Source organism: Podarcis bocagei, assembly GCF_964188305.1.
Source record: "Podarcis bocagei genome assembly, chromosome: 9".
Taxonomy (NCBI): Eukaryota; Metazoa; Chordata; class Lepidosauria; order Squamata; family Lacertidae; genus Podarcis; species Podarcis bocagei.
The window spans coordinates 51620091-51639418 of NC_138134.1; the positions used below are offsets into that span (position 1 = coordinate 51620091).

Genomic DNA, 19328 nt, shown 5'->3' on the forward strand with positions numbered 1-19328 from the left:
CAGAACGCTTTATCGGGGATAACGACGCTTGCATTGCTGTTGGCCCCACCCCCTTTCCTGCTGCGCACGCGCAACGGGGGTGCGCCCTCTGTTGCCTTGTACTCTCGCGCGACGCGAAGGAGGCGGAACTGGATTTTGAATCAGGTGGCGGGAAGATCGCCCGGAGTCCGAGCTCAACCCCCGTCGCCTCGTCCTCTTCGAATGGCGAAGCAGCAGAGCCGGGAGCAGGGCATCACCTTGCGGGGCAGCGCCGAGATCGTCGCCGAGTTTTTCTGTGAGTTAGCCGGGAAAGGAGAGAGGAGGGACTCGGCTGAGCGGGCTGCTCCCAGGGGAGCCGCTTACTCTGGAGTAAGCCCCGCCGAATCCAAGGGGCTTTACTTCCGAGTAGGGACGCCCGCTTAGGATCGGGAGGAGGAGATGCTGCTGCGAGGGAATGAGGGCGCCCGAGCTGGAGGGGAAGGAGCGGGACGCAGCATAGGCCAGCCATCCTTTCTTCTCTTTTCCTTTACTTCCCCCCACGTTAATTCATTTGCTTTACACAAACATCCTGTCGCTGAGGGTATAGCGCCCCACAGCGTGCCAGCAAAAGTTTGCATCGCAATATAAAAGAGAGAGAAAAACCTTAGTGGCTATGCGTGGAGTAGCTTTCCAAGGTAAGGAGCTCCAGGCTGCAATCCTGCACTCGTTTGCCCGGGAGTAAGCGCCCTTGAAAAGAACGTGCTTCTGAGCAGGCACCTGTAGTATGGCGCCGTCAACCTCCTTGGTTGTGTAGTTCACAGAAGCTTATAGCTGTAATAAATATAAGGTACCACAAGACTTTGTTGTTTTAGATGTTGATAGTCACACACATGTCTGTAGCACCGCGCTGGTGAGTTTTCCCAGCTTTGTGGACAAAGCACTGGATTGCACTGCCTGTTCTCCTTAGAGTCCTTATCTGCTTTCATTTTAAACTTTATATCGGAAAAAGGGTAACTCTTTAAAATAAGCATGCTTATTCCAATTTGTCCACTCTTGGGCCAGTTATGAGCATTTGTGGTTTGGCTTAAGCTTCCCTTCAAGTTAGTATCCCTCAGCCATAAGCCCTTGTAGACATTGATTTACAAACGCTTGCCACATTACTTCATCTAATTGAGGTATTATGAGAGAGCAGCATTACCTGTTTCACATTTTGCATAAGTCCACCTGATATCATTTAATCAAGTATTCTATGAGCTGTGCAATTTCAGTTCTAGGTGTTAGGAAAAATTATGATACAGATAGCAAACATAAAGTTGGAGGTGTACAAATAACCTTCGACACAAACTTAGGTCTAAAGATGATTGCTTTCATTAAAAAATAAACAATGTGAAGTTACGTTTTAAAGGTAACAATGTAAGATTTTTGGCAAGTGTAGCTTTAACCTACCCACTGTAGTATTAAATTAGAAGTTGCCCTGACCAAAATAAAAGCACATGTGCAATTATTAGAGTCCTTATCTGCTTTCATTTTGAACTTTTAAACTGTATGTCGAAAAAAGGGTGACTCTTTAAAGTAAGCATGCTATGTGTGTTACTGGTTTGTAGCCAGAATAAAATAATAGACTGCTAATTCCAATTTTGTCGGCCAATAGCTTTGGCACCTGGCATGAACTCTGCCCCTTGAGCCATTATCTCTGCCCTGCAGAGAAGATTGCCACTTATAAAAACAGGCACATGCTATGCTTTCTGCTGGAAGCAACTGAAGGAATTTAAAAGTAAGGTGATGGTCCTTGTATTGTTAACACTTGAATATTTTTTCCCTTCTAGCATATGGTATCAACAGTATCTTATACCAGCGTGGGATCTATCCTGCTGAAACATTTACACGTGTTCAGAAATATGGACTTACTATGCTTGTAACTGCAGACTCTGAACTTAAAAATTATCTGAACAATGTGGTGGGACAGCTAAAAGGTATTTTTTATTATTTCCTGACAGTTTTCTTATTACTGCATAGAGATTAAGAAAACAACACAGTCCCTGTCCTCAGACTTACAATAATTTAAAATGACCCTAGTAGCTCAACAAATTGGCCAAAACGTAGTTTTAAAACTTTCAGCAGTTTCCCTTAAAGAAAATATTGTTGTCAAAATTGCACAAAGTAGATGAATACAAGATCTTTCTTTGGATGACAGGGCCTATGTGCTCTCAGCAAAATCTTATGCCACCTCTTGTTTCTTTTCTATTCAATCACTTAAAGGGCAGGCATCAGAAAAGCAGGATTACTAACCTTTAAAATCATAACAGAAGAAAAATGTATTGTCTGCCTGCCTAAAAACCATAAAATATAGGTTCAGTTAGACTTACGTAGGAGAGGGTTCCACAACTAGGGTCCTGCCAGTGAAAAAACCTGTTAGCTTTTACGGCCAAACATTCCCTCCTTGGTTGTGGAGCTCAGAACAGGCCTTCTGGTGGTTCATTTATTAAATTTATATTCCTTCCAAAGGAACCCAGGGTGACTGATTACTACAACTGAGGTCCTGGTTCATATGGGAGCAGGAGGCCCTGCAGATACCCTGCCCTCAAACCAGGACTTTACAGGTAATAGCCAGCACCTTGAATTAGACCTAGAAACAAACTGGAAGCAGTGCTGATGGAATAAGACTGGTAACATGATCTGAATAGTGAGCACCAGAAGGCATTCTGGCCACCAAATTTTGCACTGACTGTAGTTTCTAAATGCTCTTATAAGGGCAGCTCCTTTCAGTAATCTAACCTGGATGCAGCAATTGGCCAGATTTGTGTTCTTTAGGAAGGGACATAATTGGAGAATCAGTTGAAGCTGAGCAGACACTTCCTTTTTAAAGAAATGGAAAGGTAGATAAACTCATCTTTACTGGGCTTTTGCATCAGTGAAGTGCTGTTTCTGCAGTCTCCAGAAGATAGTACAAAGGTAAACACTCCTTTATTCTTAGAGTCCTTTTTCATGATGGGAGCAGTTAGCAGCAACCTCAATAATGGGTGTTGGTAATACATTTGTATTACCTTTCTAATTTGTATATACCTTGCATATATGTTCCAGAACTCTGAAATCACTACTGCTAGATGGGAACAACTGGTAAAGCCTGAAGCCATATAAGGAGATAAGTTTGTGTGGCAAAACATACTGTGGACTCCCAAGCAATTTAGAAAAACAGGTCCACTACCAAGAATACAGAAGTTGGCCATTCCTCGTGTATAAAATTAAGTCACCTCATTTATGTCCAGTCAAACCTCAGTTGTTGAACGTAATCTGTTCCGGAAGACCTTTCGACTTCCAAAACATTTGACAACCAAGGATCAAAGGGCAAAGTCAATGGAGAAAACCGGAGCAGTTACTTCCGGGTTTTTGGCATTTGGGAGCCAAGTATTGACTATATAGGAATACTGTTTGAAATTTTTATTTAGTTGAAGTTCTGGCATAATTCTTGCACATCAGGCTTCCTACATCAAATGTACCATGTGTATCCTATAAACTGCAGGTTGCCTGTATGGTTAATAGTTTGCAGAAAGACAGTAGTAGTGTTTATTTCAGGTGGTTTAAAATGTTTTAAGGGTGTGTAACACTGGGACTTCTGGGAAGCTATTTTTCGTCTTGGTTTTTTCCCCAGAATGGCTCTATGAATGCCTAGTTCAGCGGCTAGTAGTGGTGATCTCCAGTAAAGAAACCAGTGAAGTTCTGGAAAGGTGGCAGTTTGACATTGAATGTGACAAAGCTGCAAAGGATGAAAGGTAAGTGCATTCAAACACCATTGTTTCAAACAACGCAAAATGTAGGCATTTATTCAGCTTTGTATTCAAAATATGCTCTTCCCTCACCCCAGGTCCAAAAAAGCATATGGTAAATTGTGGTGACAACTTAATTCTCTTGTAGAGATGGATGATATGGATATGCTTGTGGATATAGAGATATGTAGCTGCCTCCTTCACAATGGGGACTTCCAAAGGGGGAGACGTGGCTTGCAAATGAGTAAAGCAAGGGTTGTCGTTGCAAAGTGGTCAGCTACTGCATTCTAAGGCCTAGGGTGTCAGTAGCAAATGCACATAAGTAAAATGCTATAGATGTAGGCCAGGAGTGGGGAAAAAGATTTGACGGGCAGACCAGCTCCTGACCTCCGCCACCCTACCCCACCCTCGTGGATCATTCTGACAGATGGGTATGTCCTGTCAATTGCATGACATCAAGTGCATGACCCAAAGTAAGCTTTTCCCTTTCATCACTGCTCTGAATTCACCAAGCCACAATTTTTAGTCAGGTATTGACTGCGCTTGGAGTAAAAAGCCCAAAATTCTATAGCCTAGCACATACCTGCCTGAAGTGGGCTTGCCAGAAGTGTAACTGTAAGGCTGCTAATTGTTCCTGTCCCACCTCTGGTGTTGCATAGGACATCAGATGTGGAGTAGGTTTAGGGTCTGCCAGGCCTAACTTGGCCTGTAAGCCAATGGTTCTGCCTCCCTGTCATAGGCAATGGAAACCTGCAAAGCAACCACACCAAACATGGCATATAATTTGGACCAGTAGATATTTACTATGTAAAATACTAATGGCTTTGTTAATTTATGATGTCAGACTTGTTTAATGACAGCTTTTGATTGCTATTTTAGTGCACCGAGAGAGAAATCTCAGAAAGCTATACAGGATGAAATAAAATCTGTTATCAGACAGATAACAGCCACAGTAACTTTCCTTCCTTTACTAGAAACAACATGTAAGTATCTTGTCACTTGATGCTCTTGACAGAATGCAGCAAATCTATTTGGGGGCTTATTCATAGTATAGGCTACAGAGCAAGGAAATGAGTACTGCAACTTGATACATTTTCACATACAACCTAATTTCTGTAAAGAAGTGCATTGCCAAACGTTTAAGGGATGTAAACAATTTATCTGGCATAAGGTAAACAATGAGTTAATGTCAGGGGTACAGGGACAGAGGCACAGGGAAGGCAGGGAATGGAGAGCGATGGAGATGAATCCTAGGACAGCGAGGAAGAGGATGGCAATGACGCAAGGGATTCTATGAGTCTCTCCAGCGAATCAGAGGATTCCCAGAAGGGGGCGCCTGTGGTCAGGAGAAGGGGAGTCCCAGGGGGGACGCATCAGGAGCAGGGGGCCAGCAGGGGACCCCAAAGTGGCAGCTGGGAATCAGGGCCAGCTTCCCCACCAGAGCGCAGCGAAGGGGGGGGAGGTTCCAGTGTGTCAGGGGGAAACAGCTCCGGCAGCAGAGAAGGAGGAGGGGTCAGAACAAGCCATCATCCCGGAAGGGGAGGAGGGCAGTGAAGGGAGTAATGTAACTGTCAAAAGGAAGGTTGGAGGTTGGGTGCGCGCGCCAAGTTCAAATGTGGAGGCGCGCGGAAGAACAGGGAGCCCGGAGGAGGAGCCAGGTCCCAAAGCCCGCAGGAGGGGGGAAGAGCAGTCTGGGGATTCCGCGTCAGGGGAATCCAGGAGGGGCGGAACCCCAGCGGGCAAAAAGACCCTGCGGAAAAGGAAGGAGAGGAAGAGGTGGAGCAGCGTAAGCCTCTTAAACTGGTGTAGGGGAGGGACTGATTCAGAGGGGACTTCAACGGTCTAAGCGTAACAGACGTGGGGGCTGCGCGCCTCGGCTGTGGAGCGGAAAATGAACTGCAATAAACTTCTTTGTATATAAAGGAAACCTGGCGTTGGTCCTTTGTGAGCTAGGACCTGAGGCAGCCCTGACAGTTAATTTTCAGATGATGCCATATTATTTTATAAAATCTGAGTGGGCTGAACAGCTGCAAAATAGTGTCTTCAAACTGGATGGTGCTGTATCTTTCCCTGCCCATGCTCTCCCCAGCCTTTTCTCAGTGGTGCTCTGAGATCAGGTGTAACACCTGTTGGAAAGAAAATAGGGTGGGATAGCAGGAACAGTTATAGGGTGGAAGGGAAGAGGTTTATCACCCTCATCCCGCCCACTTACACTTCACAGCAATTCAAACAAGCAGACTGCTGCTGTTTGCAGAAAATGCTGTCAAAGGTTCAATGAAAGTGATTCACATTAATAATAATTTTATTATTTATACCCCACCCATCTGGCTGAGTTTCCCCAGCCACTCTGGGCGGCTTCCAATCAAATGTTAAAAACAATACAGCATTAAATATTAAAAACTTCCCTAAACAGGGCTGCCTTCAGATGTCTTTTAAAAAGAAGATAGCTGCTTATTTCCTTCACATCTGAAGGAAGGGCGTTCCACAGGGCGGGCGCCACAACCGAGAAGGCCCTCTGTCTGGTTCCTTGTAACCTCACTTTAAGTTGACATAACATAGATGGGGTCTTTCATGGGAAGGAAGGCTGTAAGTGTAGCGGGCTACATCAGTAAAATTGTTTGGAGGCATTAAAACTAGTAGTATGACAATGACCCTAAATCTGGTTAACACTCGTTCAGTAAACTGCAGTTCTGATAATCCAATTTCAACATATTGTAGTTAGCCATCAAGTGATGGATATGAATGAATGATCCAGTCCTAATTTGGTTCAATTAATGTATTATTGCAGCATTAATACAGAAAAAGTATGAATGTGCTTGAATTTTAAATACAAGCATACAATTTTATTCTACCCTTAAAAATGAATTTAGAATACAGGCATGCAATATAAATCTAGTAACACTGGGTTTTTCCTTGCAGGTGCATTTGACCTGCTGATTTTCACAGACAAAGACTTAGCTGTTCCAGAAAAATGGGAAGAGTCTGGTCCACAGTTCATTGCTAACTCTGAAGAAGTTCGTCTTCGTTCCTTCACAACTACAATACACAAAGTCAACAGTATGGTGGCCTACAAAAAGGACAGCTTCCCCTGACTCTGCAAATAAGACTGTACATAAGCTTCCTCTTAACTTCTTTAGCAAATAGTAATTACATTCTGCATAGATCCTTTGTGTCCCAGTAAAACTAACAGGGAAAACATACTTTGTACATAGCTTAAATATACTGTGGATATATTTCTAAGAATGAATGCTGAAATTCTGTTCTTTGATATGCGACTGAATTTCCTCACTCTGGTTATTACAGGAGTGTGGACTGAATGTTTTTAATTGTATTTTGTAGGATAAAAAAATAAAGTAGAACTTCAACTGATCTTTGTATCATAAGTGTCCTGTATAACTGCCTATATTTACTTAAAGGTGAGTCTACTGCCAATAAACTACTTAATTTTGTCTGTGTTGTGGTTGTGGCGAAGGTTAGCAAGAATATCACAAGACCTCAGGGACTGGAAACGTCAGCTTGATCTGGCTCACAGCCCTGCACATAGCTGTTAGGCTTAAGACACCTAGGATTGGCACCAATGAAAGTTTTTCCTACTGATTTTAATTGCTGTGGAGTGTTTTCACTAGAATATTGGCATCTATATATACACAGCCATACCTTGGTTCTTGAACTGAATCTGTTCGACTTTCGAAAACGAAGGCGTGGCTTCGGATTGGATGCAAGAGCTTCCTGCACTCAATCGGAAGCAGCATCAGACATTCGAATTCCAAAGAATGTTTGCAAACCGGAACACTCACTTCCAGGTTTGCAGCATTCGGAAGCCAAAACATTCGCCTCACAAGGCATTTGACAACCCAGGTACGACTACTGCCATCCTGACAAATTGTCTCTAGCTTAATGTTTCCCTCTGCAGCTCTACTAATGGCTAATGAAAAAATTGTTTTTCCCCCCCAAGTTTATTTATGTCAGGAGGGTGGACAAGGGGAGATAGTTGATAGTATATAAGCAAGCCCCACAAAGCAAAAATTTAATAAATCTTTTTATTCGAGACTTTACATACAAAAGAAGTTCGAGAACTATGTTCAAAGTGGCTATTTTAGGCATGGGTTGACCAAAGGGTTTGACAGGAGAATTTAAGGCATCAACTACTTGCCAGCCAATTCAAGCAATCTGGGAAGAGGATCCCAATGTCAGGGAAGAGTTAGAGTTAGGAGATTCCAGTTTCCCAGGGGAAGAAAGCATTCCCCAAGGGGGGGAGGAGAGCAGTGAATTGAAGAGAAGAGAGCAACAGGGAGGGACCGGCTGTTCCCAGGAAAGGCAAGGGTTAAGTTCTAGCTCAGATTCGGAGGAGGGGAGATACAGGCCAGCTCTGGCCAGGAGGTTAGAAAAAAGAGCGGGAAAACGAAGGGAAGGGCGCCTTCGCCATTTTGAGAGTGGCTGGTCATGGAGAAGCAGAGCTCAGAAGGTATCTGAAAGAAGTGACTCTGAGGAATAATATTTAAGAACAGTTTATAAGATTGTTTTGTTAATACACAATAAAAAGTTATAAAAGAACAAGAAGCGTTTGTGTGGTGAACTGAAGAGGGCAACGACCAGTCCTGACAGAATACCTTCTGCTCTGCGCCTCTTCACTATAAGTAAAGAAGGAGAAGCCAAAATGGAGGGAGCTGTGGCGCCAGTTGGGCAAGGAGAAACCCCAGCACTCCAGCTAACATTGCAGGACTTATGGCAACAGAACTTACAGTTGAAAAGTCAAGTCGACATACTATCAGCAGCATTGGGAGAACATAGAGCCATGTTGCAAGCGACGCAGGGAGATAGAGTGAGTAAAACATTTACTGTACGTCCGCGTAGCTTCAAGGGAGAAAGCTCTGAATACATGGCTTTCAAGACAGAAATTTCTTACATAATAGAGATAAAGGATAAAGAATTTCAATCTGAGCAAGAGAAGGTTGCTTATGTGATTAATTTCTTGGAAGGGAGGGCTAAGGACTGTGTTATACCCCTAATATCTCGAAGGGATGCCGCCCTAGGAAATCTACAAATGTTTCTGCAGTATCTAGACACGATTTTCTTAGACCCTGCACATGAAACAACCACAGCTAGGCAGCTGTTGAGAATGAGACAAGGAAAGGACACTGTGGGAGTTTATTGGTCCAACTTTAGTTTGCTGGTGCAGAAATTAAAATGGGATCTGAATTCCCCAACAGTTGCAGCCCTTTTTAGGGAAGGACTGAATAATGAGATTTTAGACCAATTGGCCCAAATGCCAGAACCTAGTTCCTTGGACTCTCTGGTCCGAACATGCCTGCAATTGAGCCTACGCGTGGAACGGAGGGCTAGTGAAAAGAAGGAACAATGGCGAGCACGGTGGCGGGAAAACAATATTATTGAAGGTACAGAGAGCAGAGCGGGCAACGTGCCAGGACGAGAGTGGCCAGAGCCCATGGAATTAGGAGCAGCCAGACCCCTCCCAGTGACTACCACTTCCATAGTAAGAGGAAATGCAGGGAGAGGAAGAGACACAAGACGTTGCTTTGTCTGTGGAAAACCAGGGCATCTGGCACGACAATGTCGCAATCGTAAAGGATGGGAGTCTCTATCTGGAGCAGACATGAGAGAAGAAAATTGCCCAAAGGAACTGCATCAGGGAAACGAATGTCCCCGGCTGGAAATGGGAGCTTGCAGCCGGGTGGAGAAGCAATAGAAGGCTCTCACGCGGAACCACCTATCCCAGGGCTAACAGTGAAGGTGCAACTACAACTAACCAATGGACATAGGGTCCAGGTAGAGGCGCTGTTAGACTCAGGAGCATCAGCAGATTTCATAGACCAGAAATTGGTACAGGAACACAAAATCGCTTTGTTACCTTTGAATTTCCCACTGCGAGTGAAAACAATCGACGGCAGACCGCTATTGTCAGGAGAAGTGACTCACGAGACTCCCCCAATGAGAATGGATATGGGTCATCACTCAGAGACCAGGGCATTTCATGTGACCAAACTAGCTGGGTACCCAATGGTGCTGGGCATGAGTTGGCTCAATCGTCACAATCCGGTGATTGCCTGGCATCAAAGGTCTTTGGTTTTTGGTTCAATCTATTGTATGACACATTGTTTGGGGCAAAAGGGAAAAATCTCAGTGGAAGTAATGGGAACAGAGGTGGAAGGGAAGTTGATGGGGAATGAAAGTGAGATTCCGTCACAATATATTGCTTATCGGGATGTTTTTTGTGAAAAAGAAGCGGATAAACTTCCGCCACATAGGCCCTATGATTGCAAGATAGATCTTGTCCCTGGGGCACAGTTGCCACCAAGCAAGATATATGCCATGTCGGAAGTAGAATCTGCAGCATTGAGGGAGTTCCTGCAAAAGAATTTGCAGAGAGGTTTTATTAGAGAGTCCACGGCCTCGGGGGGTGCTCCTGTCTTTTTTGTCAAAAAGAAAGGGGAGGAAGGGGCACCGAGATTAGTATGTGACTTCAGAATCCTTAACAGCCAAATGAAGCCTCGCGTGTGCCCACTGCCACGTATAGATGACCTCTTAGAAAGAGTAAGGTCAGCCAAAGTCTTTACCAAGCTTGATCTACGAGGAGCATATAATCTGATAAGGGTCAGAGAAGGGGATGAGTGGAAAACCAGTTTTTGTACTAAGTATGGTGCATTTGAATTCTTGGTAATGCCTTTCGGCTTACAAAATGGCTCAGGGGTATTTCAAACCTTCATCAATCACGTCTTAGCAGGTATACTGGATCAGTTCTGTGTCTCTTATTTAGATGACCTCTTAATATATAGTGAAAGTATGGAGGAACACGTAAAACATGTCACGCAGGTGTTAGAGAGATTGAGGACCAACAGGTTATATGTGAAGTTAGAGAAGTGTAAGTTCCACACACAAAAGGTGGAGTTCCTGGGATATTGCATTTCCCACAAAGGGGTGCACATGGACCCCAGTAAAGTTCAGGCAGTGGTGGAATGGGAGGCACCTAAAACTAAGAAAGATCTACAGAGGTTTTTAGGATTTGCTAATTTCTATCGTAAATTCATAGGTAATTACTCCAAAATCACAACGCCACTGACTGACTGTCTAAGAGGCAAGGGCCCATTCAGATGGTCTGAGGAAGCACAGAAGGCCTTTGATAAATTAAAGGCGGTGTTTGCTTCAGAAAAATATCTTATGCACCTAGATCCAAGTAAACGTATGAAGGTAGAAACTGATGCCTCTGATAGAGCTATTGGGGCCATTCTGCTGCAACAGGACAAGGAAGGGGACTGGAGACCCTGTGCATTCTACTCTAGAAAATTAAATCAATCAGAACAAAACTACACCATATTTGATAAGGAACTTTTAGCTGTGCATGCTGCCTTTAAAGTGTGGAGGCATTTTTTGGAAGGGGCGTCACATCAGGTGGTGGTACAAACAGATCATAAGAATTTAGAGTATTGGAGAACTGCTAGACAGCTAAACCAAAGGCAAATTAGGTGGGCGGAGTTTTTTGCTGGGTTTAATTTTAGGATTGAGTACATACCTGGGCATCAAAATGTTCGTGCAGATGCGCTATCGCGCAAACCTGAGTATATGGAAGGGGAAGCACCTCCCAAGTTGCGAGAAATGCTGAGATCGGATCAGTGGGGATGTGCAGCCGCAGTAGTGGACGGCAGGGAATTCCAGCAATTGACAGTAACAGATGAGTTTGCACAAAAGAAAATGGAGGAACTGAGAAAAGGTAGAGGGGAAGAGGAAGGTTTCAAGGAAAAAGGTGGATTGTTGTACAGGAGAGGGATGCTGTATGTACCTGCAGGTGAATTAAGAGGTAAAGTGTTGAGGCAACATCATGATAACCCGACTGCAGGACATTTTGGTAGAGAAAAAACCCTGTATCAGATAACACGGCAGTTCTGGTGGCCAAAGTTGAGGGAGGAGGTAACGCAATATGTAAGAGGCTGTGAAGTATGTCAACGAGCTAAGGCACCTAGAGCAGCTCCCGCAGGGTTGTTGCAACCTATGCCCACGCCGGGAAGGCCTTGGGATATGGTGTCTATGGATTTTATAACGGATCTACCATCATCGCATAGGCAAACAGTGATCTTTGTGGTGGTTGACATGCTAACCAAGATGGCGCATTTCATACCATGTGCCAAAATTCCGACCGCGCAGGAAACTGCAAAGATGTTTTTAGATAATATTTTTAGGTTGCATGGTATGCCATCACAAATCATTTCAGATAGAGGGGCCCAATTTACATCACAATTTTGGAGAAGGTTAATGCAGTTACTAGATGTGGAGCTAAGCCTCACATCGGCGAGACACCCGCAAACCAATGGGGAAGCTGAAAGAACGAATGCAACACTACAACAATATCTGAGGTGTTATGCTGGTTGTCAGCAAAGCGGGTGGTTAGAGAAGTTGAGTCTAGCAGAGTTTGCGTATAATAATGCACTGCATGTGTCTACGGGCAGAGCCCCATTTGTGGCAAACTATGGCTTGCACCCAAGGGCATTCCCAGGTCAAGAGGAGCAGTTAGCAGTACCAGCAGCAGAACAAATGATAGAGGAGTTGAGGTGCATTCATGAGATATTAAAAGAGGATTTGGAAGAAGCTAAAGAGGCTTACAAGAGAGCTGTAGACAAGCACCGGCGCGTTGGGGAAGAAATACAAGTAGGGAGCTGGGTATGGCTGTCTACCAAGGGACTACCAATACGAGGGAGGTGTAAAAAGCTAGAACCAAGGAGATTGGGACCTTTCCAAGTAAAGGCTCAAATTAACCCAGTTGCTTTCAAGCTTCATTTACCTGAAAATATGAGAATACACCCTGTATTTCATAGATCTTTATTGTCAGTGTTTGTACCAGCGCATAAGTATCAAATTTCAAGGGAACCACCTCCTTTTCCCACCATGATGGGGGAAGAGGAGGCTGAAGTGGAAGAGATATTAGACTCGAGAAAAAGTAGGAGGAAATTACAGTATTTGGTTGCATGGAAAGGGTTAGATGAGTCTGAGAACTCATGGGAACCAGCAGAAAAAATTAACGTTCTGGAATTGCAGAGAGAATTTCATAGAAAATATCCCCACAAGCCAAAACCCCATAACTGGCATATTCAAGAAAATTTTGAAGAGACAGATAGCGAGGAAGAGGAGTTCATAGGGTTCGGTCCTTCAGAAACAGAGGAGAGCGAGGAGGAGGAAGGGGGGCTTAGGGGAGGGGGTGATGTCAGGGAAGAGTTAGAGTTAGGAGATTCCAGTTTCCCAGGGGAAGAAAGCATTCCCCAAGGGGGGGAGGAGAGCAGTGAATTGAAGAGAAGAGAGCAACAGGGAGGGACCGGCTGTTCCCAGGAAAGGCAAGGGTTAAGTTCTAGCTCAGATTCGGAGGAGGGGAGATACAGGCCAGCTCTGGCCAGGAGGTTAGAAAAAAGAGCGGGAAAACGAAGGGAAGGGCGCCTTCGCCATTTTGAGAGTGGCTGGTCATGGAGAAGCAGAGCTCAGAAGGTATCTGAAAGAAGTGACTCTGAGGAATAATATTTAAGAACAGTTTATAAGATTGTTTTGTTAATACACAATAAAAAGTTATAAAAGAACAAGAAGCGTTTGTGTGGTGAACTGAAGAGGGCAACGACCAGTCCTGACACCCAACATGTTCAGGATATTCCTGCAGAAGATGATCACCAGGTTTAGATCATATTAGGTTTCCTACTCCCAAGTGTGCATCTTAAAAATGCCAAGTTTTCCCACTTTTGTATTCAAAATGCATAATGAAACTCCATGCAAAAAGCATTGCTGGGTTTCAAAACATCCCCGCTGTCTTTGTAAGCAATATATTAATTTCAGAGGGCTGTGCAAGTGGAATTTTAGGAGTTCTTCCATTCTTTTTCCATTCTATGTGCAGGATAACATTTAAATCACATCTTGGATCTCTTTCAACTCAACTATGGAAGTGTAGTTTCACCATCACACAGTGAGACAGAAAAAGGAACAGAAGTAATGTCATGTTGCAGTCTCAGGCGTCTCTGAAGAGCCAATGTACATCATGGAGTACAAATAAATATCTTCCAGAACATCCTTAATAACGTTCATAACCTGTTAGAAAAAGTAAAAAGAAATCACTATAATTATGTTTAGTGCCTACTGAAGAAAGCTGTTGGAAAAATATTAAGAGCAAATGTTATTTTTATGACTGAGCTGGAAAAAAAGTATACAAGGAAGTTGCTGTTGAGAGTTAAACTCATTACTGTCTAGCACACAAACATGCAGTGTAACTGGAGATGGAATCCTGAACAGTTTAAAAAACCCACCTCAAAACACTGAGAACTTAAGATGCTGCTTGGAATTAACTGCTCTTTGAATGAATTGGGGTTATGAATTGCCAGTTAGTTATGCTTTCATAGTATGTAAGAACCTAAACTACTATTACTACTGACGGGAATTTTCTCCACCTTTCTCTGAAGCATATGACATAATATACACAAACCATGTGGATTTTTATAAAGTATGATCCACTGCAGAGTAAACTTAGTCCTGCTCTTTTTTTTTGAATACAACTTACTGGAATCTACCAGAAGCTGCCAAACATGAGGACAACTGAATATGAAGTCACACGAACTTGTCTCATTCTGGCCCTGACCATCAGCTCATCCGTCTCTGTACTCTACAGGAGGTCCAACTCTGCTACCCAATCCTGCAAATTTAAGATGCTGAGGAGTCAAACTTCAGATCACTCCCATCTTCTGGTTTTATACCCCGAGATTGAAACTTGATGGTTTTGGCTTCCTTATCTTCCTATAATTTCACAATCCAACAGCAGAATGAATAATTTGAGATGTCCACTTTTCTGAACTATGGCCATTCTTCGTAAGGAACTCCAAGACCATTTTAAACATATAACTAAGCAGTAATTGAAATCCATAAAAGCCGGTGTTAGAGCACCCACCTGAGCCTAGTTCAAATGACGGATGAGTTTGTTGATTCCACTACCTCGGAATCCAGTATCACCAATCTCTTTGTGGAACCCCGCTTTATTGCGGGCGGCGTGGCGAGCTACTGACAGGTGGAATGGCCACAAGAAGTTGTTGACTTCATGAAAATGTTTCCCAGCTGAGTAAATTTCATGAATAAGATCTTCCAAACAAATAATACCAGAGTTTCCTAAGAGGGAGAAATGATTTTAGAAACACAGTAGCATCCAATTTCTTTGGTCATTTCACTACCCTTTTCTTAGATCACAATAAAGCACATGCTGCCCCAAAGCTTAGTGTCCTCCCCTACATAAAATCTCTTACCCAAATGCTCCTCTATCAGAATGTTGTCTGTCAAAGCAAGCTTTTTCTTATTGACCTTTGCATGGCCTCGTTTCAGGATCAACTCTCGAATAGATTTCAGGTTCGGATAACTGTGTAAACAAAATTAGTGGTGATGTTGCTGGAGAATTTTTCAAAAACTACAAGATCCTTCCAAAATGGCAACTTACTTGGTAAGTAACTGCTATTTAGCTCCTATAGAATGGCCACAACACTAGTCATTTTAAAGCACAGTATGTAACAGTTTCCTACTTGTTTTTAATACTCCCGCCATCCTTAGAACATACCTCTTCTCAATGGGACTCAAGGTATAGAACTAGTCAAGATTTGTGCAAGCTACTGCTCCAAGACAGAATGCATTGTGGCATGTATTTTTATAATATAAGTTTTGTTATTGTATTAACAGCCTATTTTATAGTTCAGTTACGAAGTGGATTATTGCAGCAGATTCATGCCTAAATTGTTTTCAGAAGACAAATGCACAAAATCTTCTTTGAAGCAGACTGCAAATGCCGCCTGATCTGAGCCCAACCTGTGTTGCATAATTAACCCCCTGCACAAATGTATATTATGCTGTTAACCCACCTTCATACAAAACGTCTATTGATGTCAACAGATAAAAAGACCCACACTAAACATATTAAATGTATATATAGCTATATTTAAAGTCAGGCTAATAAGCCCTGGATGATTGTACCATTTCCAAAGGCAGCAGTAACACACACACACAGGGGAGGGGGAGAGAGATCCCATCCCCATCCTCAAAAAGGTCACAGAAAAATAGATTGAGAGCAGTTTTGTATTTGCCAGTTCATCTTTCCTGACATGCCAGTATTAGCATGCAAAAAAGAAATCTACTTAACTTTTTCGAAGTTATGGTGCCTTTTATATTAATTTCATTGCCTTTAACCATCCCTCCCACACACAAAAATAAAAGTTGTACTAACCCCCATGCCACATAAGGCTCCACAGTACGCAGCATTTTCAGAGATGTTGGTGACAATTTAACAAACGTGCCACTGTAAATCTTTCTCAACCGTAGCCTATGTATGACATGCCGCACACGTTGGCTCACACCTTTAATTCTAAAGCAAAGTAGAAGAAATCAGCCAAATTCTCCCCTTGGACAGAAAGCTCCATAGTAAGCAGAAACAAATATAGATATGCATCAACAATCACCTTTTTACATTTTCTTGAAAGTTGTGTCCTAAAGCTACAACCCAATGTTTCATTTCTCCCTTCAGCAGGAAGCAACAAACTATGAGCCCTGGGCTTAGCGGAGGCATAGGGAACCTCCAGCCCACAGGTCATATTTGGCCCACAAGGCTGTTTTTCTCTAGCCAGAGCTACTCCTTTGCCATCAGTTGTGGAGTGGGTAAAATCATAACTGTAAAGGGACAATAAGAGGCCTGTTTCTCTGCAAACCGGATTTGACAGCAGTAAGTGCAGGCCCCAATTGTCGAAGCAAGAAGTGCTTTGTTGTCCAAAGGTCCATTGAAATCAAGCCCTTCTGTAAAGGAAAAAAGCTTCACCTGGTGTCATAATGACGTCTGATGGGTGCCCCTGCTTACATTTTGAAGTGCAACTATGGGTGTGGGAGGGGGGACATCAGGAACCTGTCACATCGTTGGATCAAATCCCCTACCCTTGGGCTTAGCACAATGTCCAAACCAGTGCTCATGGGTTGCTTCACTCAAACAAACCAAAAGCAGGAAGCCAAGGTTTGCTGTTATTGCTTTTATTCAGTGTTCAGTTCAAGAAGGTTTTTTGTTCTGTCATAATTCACAAATACCACCAATTCACTCTTCTGCAAACATGTCCATGGACGGTAACTTATTTTTTAAAAAAACAATCCACATAATCTGCACAAATCGGAAAACTAGAATGAGCAAAGCAGTGGAAACCAGCAGATTGCTGGAAAACTAAGTTACATATGACAAACAGATGCTTACTCTGCAATCCGTACTGCGAAAGCCAGTTTGTGTCCCTCAGGCATTAGCAGCAGCCGGGGCTTATGTTCCATGCGCCTCAAACGGACATCATCTCTGTGTTTCCGATGAGAATCCCGCAAAAATGTCTCAAGACGTTTGAATCTGATTTGTTTTCCTTTCTGATGCTACAATAAGGAAATTAAATTTTAGAAGACATGCCTTTATTTTAAGTCACTATCTGCATGCTACTCAGTTCAGTACATAATGGTAAACATGCTCAGCATGTTTTTTCAATACAAAATGTTCAGTACAATGACATGCCAGCTGTTGTACAGCAATGAAGAGCATCACAGTTTTGTATCTTTGGGGTTATGCCCTAAAATACAGGGAAACTGTTATAAACAAAATAAAGCAATAAGAGGATATGAACTTCCAATACATCTATTCATAATGTGTTTTATCAGCAGCCGCAAAACACATAATATACCTGGCTAACATGTGGCCTACTGTTATAACTGGAAAAAACACTTACTCCCTTCCTGGATGACAGCATAAGAATATGGGAGCAAGCACACCTGAGTGTCTGATAATATAAAGGTCAAATAATTTATTGGAAAACTGAGCATTTTCAATTGTATCAATACAATAAGTTACAGGGCGATGTTTAACCCCAAATTTGTTGGAAACGGTATAGCAACAGATTATCTTAATTTAACCTAACCTTATTTCTGCTATCTGAACTGAAATACTTATGTGGTTACTTCTTTTTCCTTTTAGAAAAAGGGCTGGATTTCAGTTTAAGGAGCTTAATCTACAATTGGGGCAGGCAAGTTACCATGGAAAAGTAGATGGGATGTGATAGAATCTGGAACTTTATATCAAAGTGAGCATTCTAGTTTGATTCAGCCACAAAATGGTTCAAGCAAGTCTTGGTTACAGAGTCATACAGAGGTACTTCAAGAAAAAGGTTTGATAAAGGATGGACAGAAAAAAGTCATTCTAAGAATACGTTGTGAGGGAGTACCTATTCTTACAATACTGGAGAGGTGAAAAGGGTGATAATGTTTCCTACAAATCCAAGTAAGCAAGACTACATCCTTCTAAAGCAAAAAGATATACACCCTTGATTTCTACCACTTCTCTTTTCCCAAGGATTTTAACTGAAACCCGATTTTACATTACATGCATCATTTCTCTAACATTTATTACAGCTGGCCTGATCAAGGGAATTCCTGCCTGAGCTGATCAGGGGAGCGTACAATGTCCTGACCTACAATATGCCTCCCCTACCTTTCTTTTGTCCAACAGCGCCTGCTTTGCTTGGGTGGCTTTGATTGCTTGATATGCCTTTCTTTTTTTCAGCAGATTTTCTGGCACCCGGGGAATCTTCTTTGGTGGTCTAAAACACAAGAGTTTGAACGGGTCAGACAGAACACAAAAACAGATCTAATGGAAAGCGATTTTCACACATTCATATACATAATGCATTGCACAAATGGGTCCTATGCAAGGACTTAATTCGTTCTAGTAAACATGCACACAGAATCCTAGAAGCAGTCCTTTTCCATATCGTACGATCTCCCTCCACCGATCCAGTACAAAGCACTGTGACCCGTATCTATTGTTCTTACAGGCCTCTGACTATAACTCCATCCAACAAACAAAGCAGAAGCCCAAGCCCTCCCCGAGGATGGACACGGATTCTCCCCCGGTCTACTTCTTCCCCCTCGAAAACTCACTCAGGCTCCGCCATGTTTCCTCGCCACCTGTGTCCCGTTTCGATCCACTACGCATGCGTACCCCTTCCGGAAGGAAGCGTTTCGCATCTCACTCACAGGCGCGTCGAGGCGCTGCCCTTAAATGGCATGGTTTAATCCGCTCTAGAGTCTATCTCTATGGTTCTCGTCCTCAAGAGATATACGGTAACCCTAGCGTTATAGAGCTAAGAAAATTGAGTGACCCATCTCATTGTGCGAACTTCCGGGTTCATTTTTAAACATAGGTTCCATCCTGGGGAGAGCAGTGAGAGCTGTCCATAAAAGCAAATACGCGGAGAATTCCAGGGTTTAGGGTAGCTGTCATAAAGCAGCAGCGCTCAGAAGAAGAAAAAACCCAGTACAAAATGCAGTTCCCTCCCCTTCGTGTCTTATTTCGTGTTGAAAAAATGATCTTCAGTTTTAAACCCCTTTTAAAATGTTCATGCTGATGCCTTGCGAGAGTGGGGCGAGGGGCGGTGAATGACACATGGGTTACAACAGCCTTGTAATGTAGTCTAGTATGGATATGTTCTATTTATGCATGTTAAAAAATACCCCCCCCAAAAAAAAAAAAGTTCCCCACTACTGTGTACAAGAAAGAAGAGCTGAATTATAAGAATGAAGAAA

General features: G+C 43.0%; 2 protein-coding genes across 2 annotated transcripts; one reads left to right on the forward strand and one right to left on the reverse strand.

Moving 5' to 3' along the window:
• The first annotated feature begins 65 nt into the window (after positions 1-65).
• On the forward strand, positions 66-7171 carry MAD2L1 (mitotic arrest deficient 2 like 1). The gene is made up of 5 exons (XM_081208222.1): positions 66-274; positions 1785-1931; positions 3608-3728; positions 4602-4705; positions 6642-7171. Exons 1-5 carry the CDS (start codon positions 202-204, stop codon positions 6812-6814), a joined length of 618 nt encoding a protein of 205 aa, XP_081064348.1. The 5' UTR covers positions 66-201; the 3' UTR covers positions 6815-7171.
• Positions 7172-13464: 6293 nt separating this feature from the next.
• RPL7L1 (ribosomal protein L7 like 1) lies at positions 13465-18809 on the reverse strand. The gene is made up of 7 exons (XM_081209330.1): positions 18684-18809; positions 18235-18343; positions 16966-17129; positions 15961-16098; positions 14996-15105; positions 14647-14861; positions 13465-13796 (listed from the first exon to the last, which is right to left on the reverse strand). Exons 1-6 carry the CDS (start codon positions 18695-18697, stop codon positions 14653-14655), a joined length of 744 nt encoding a protein of 247 aa, XP_081065456.1. The 5' UTR covers positions 18698-18809; the 3' UTR covers positions 13465-13796; positions 14647-14652.
• Positions 18810-19328: the final 519 nt, after the last annotated feature.

What these genes read in the sequence shown, in the direction of transcription:
- MAD2L1 (XM_081208222.1), top strand. Translation starts at nt 202, where the DNA reads ATGGCGAAGCAGCAGAGCCGGGAGCAGGGCATCACCTTGCGGGGCAGC. An exon ending in AAAGCTGCAAAGGATGAAAG is followed by an intron (nt 3,729 to 4,601) that starts GTAAGTGCATTC and finishes TTGCTATTTTAG; the next exon opens with TGCACCGAGAGAGAAATCTC. An exon ending in TCCTTTACTAGAAACAACAT is followed by an intron (nt 4,706 to 6,641) that starts GTAAGTATCTTG and finishes TTTTCCTTGCAG; the next exon opens with GTGCATTTGACCTGCTGATT.
- RPL7L1 (XM_081209330.1), bottom strand. An exon ending in TTCGCAGTACGGATTGCAGA is followed by an intron (nt 16,099 to 16,965) that starts GTAAGCATCTGT and finishes ACTTTGCTTTAG; the next exon opens with AATTAAAGGTGTGAGCCAAC. An exon ending in GAGCCTTATGTGGCATGGGG is followed by an intron (nt 15,106 to 15,960) that starts GTTAGTACAACT and finishes TTGTTTACACAG; the next exon opens with TTATCCGAACCTGAAATCTA.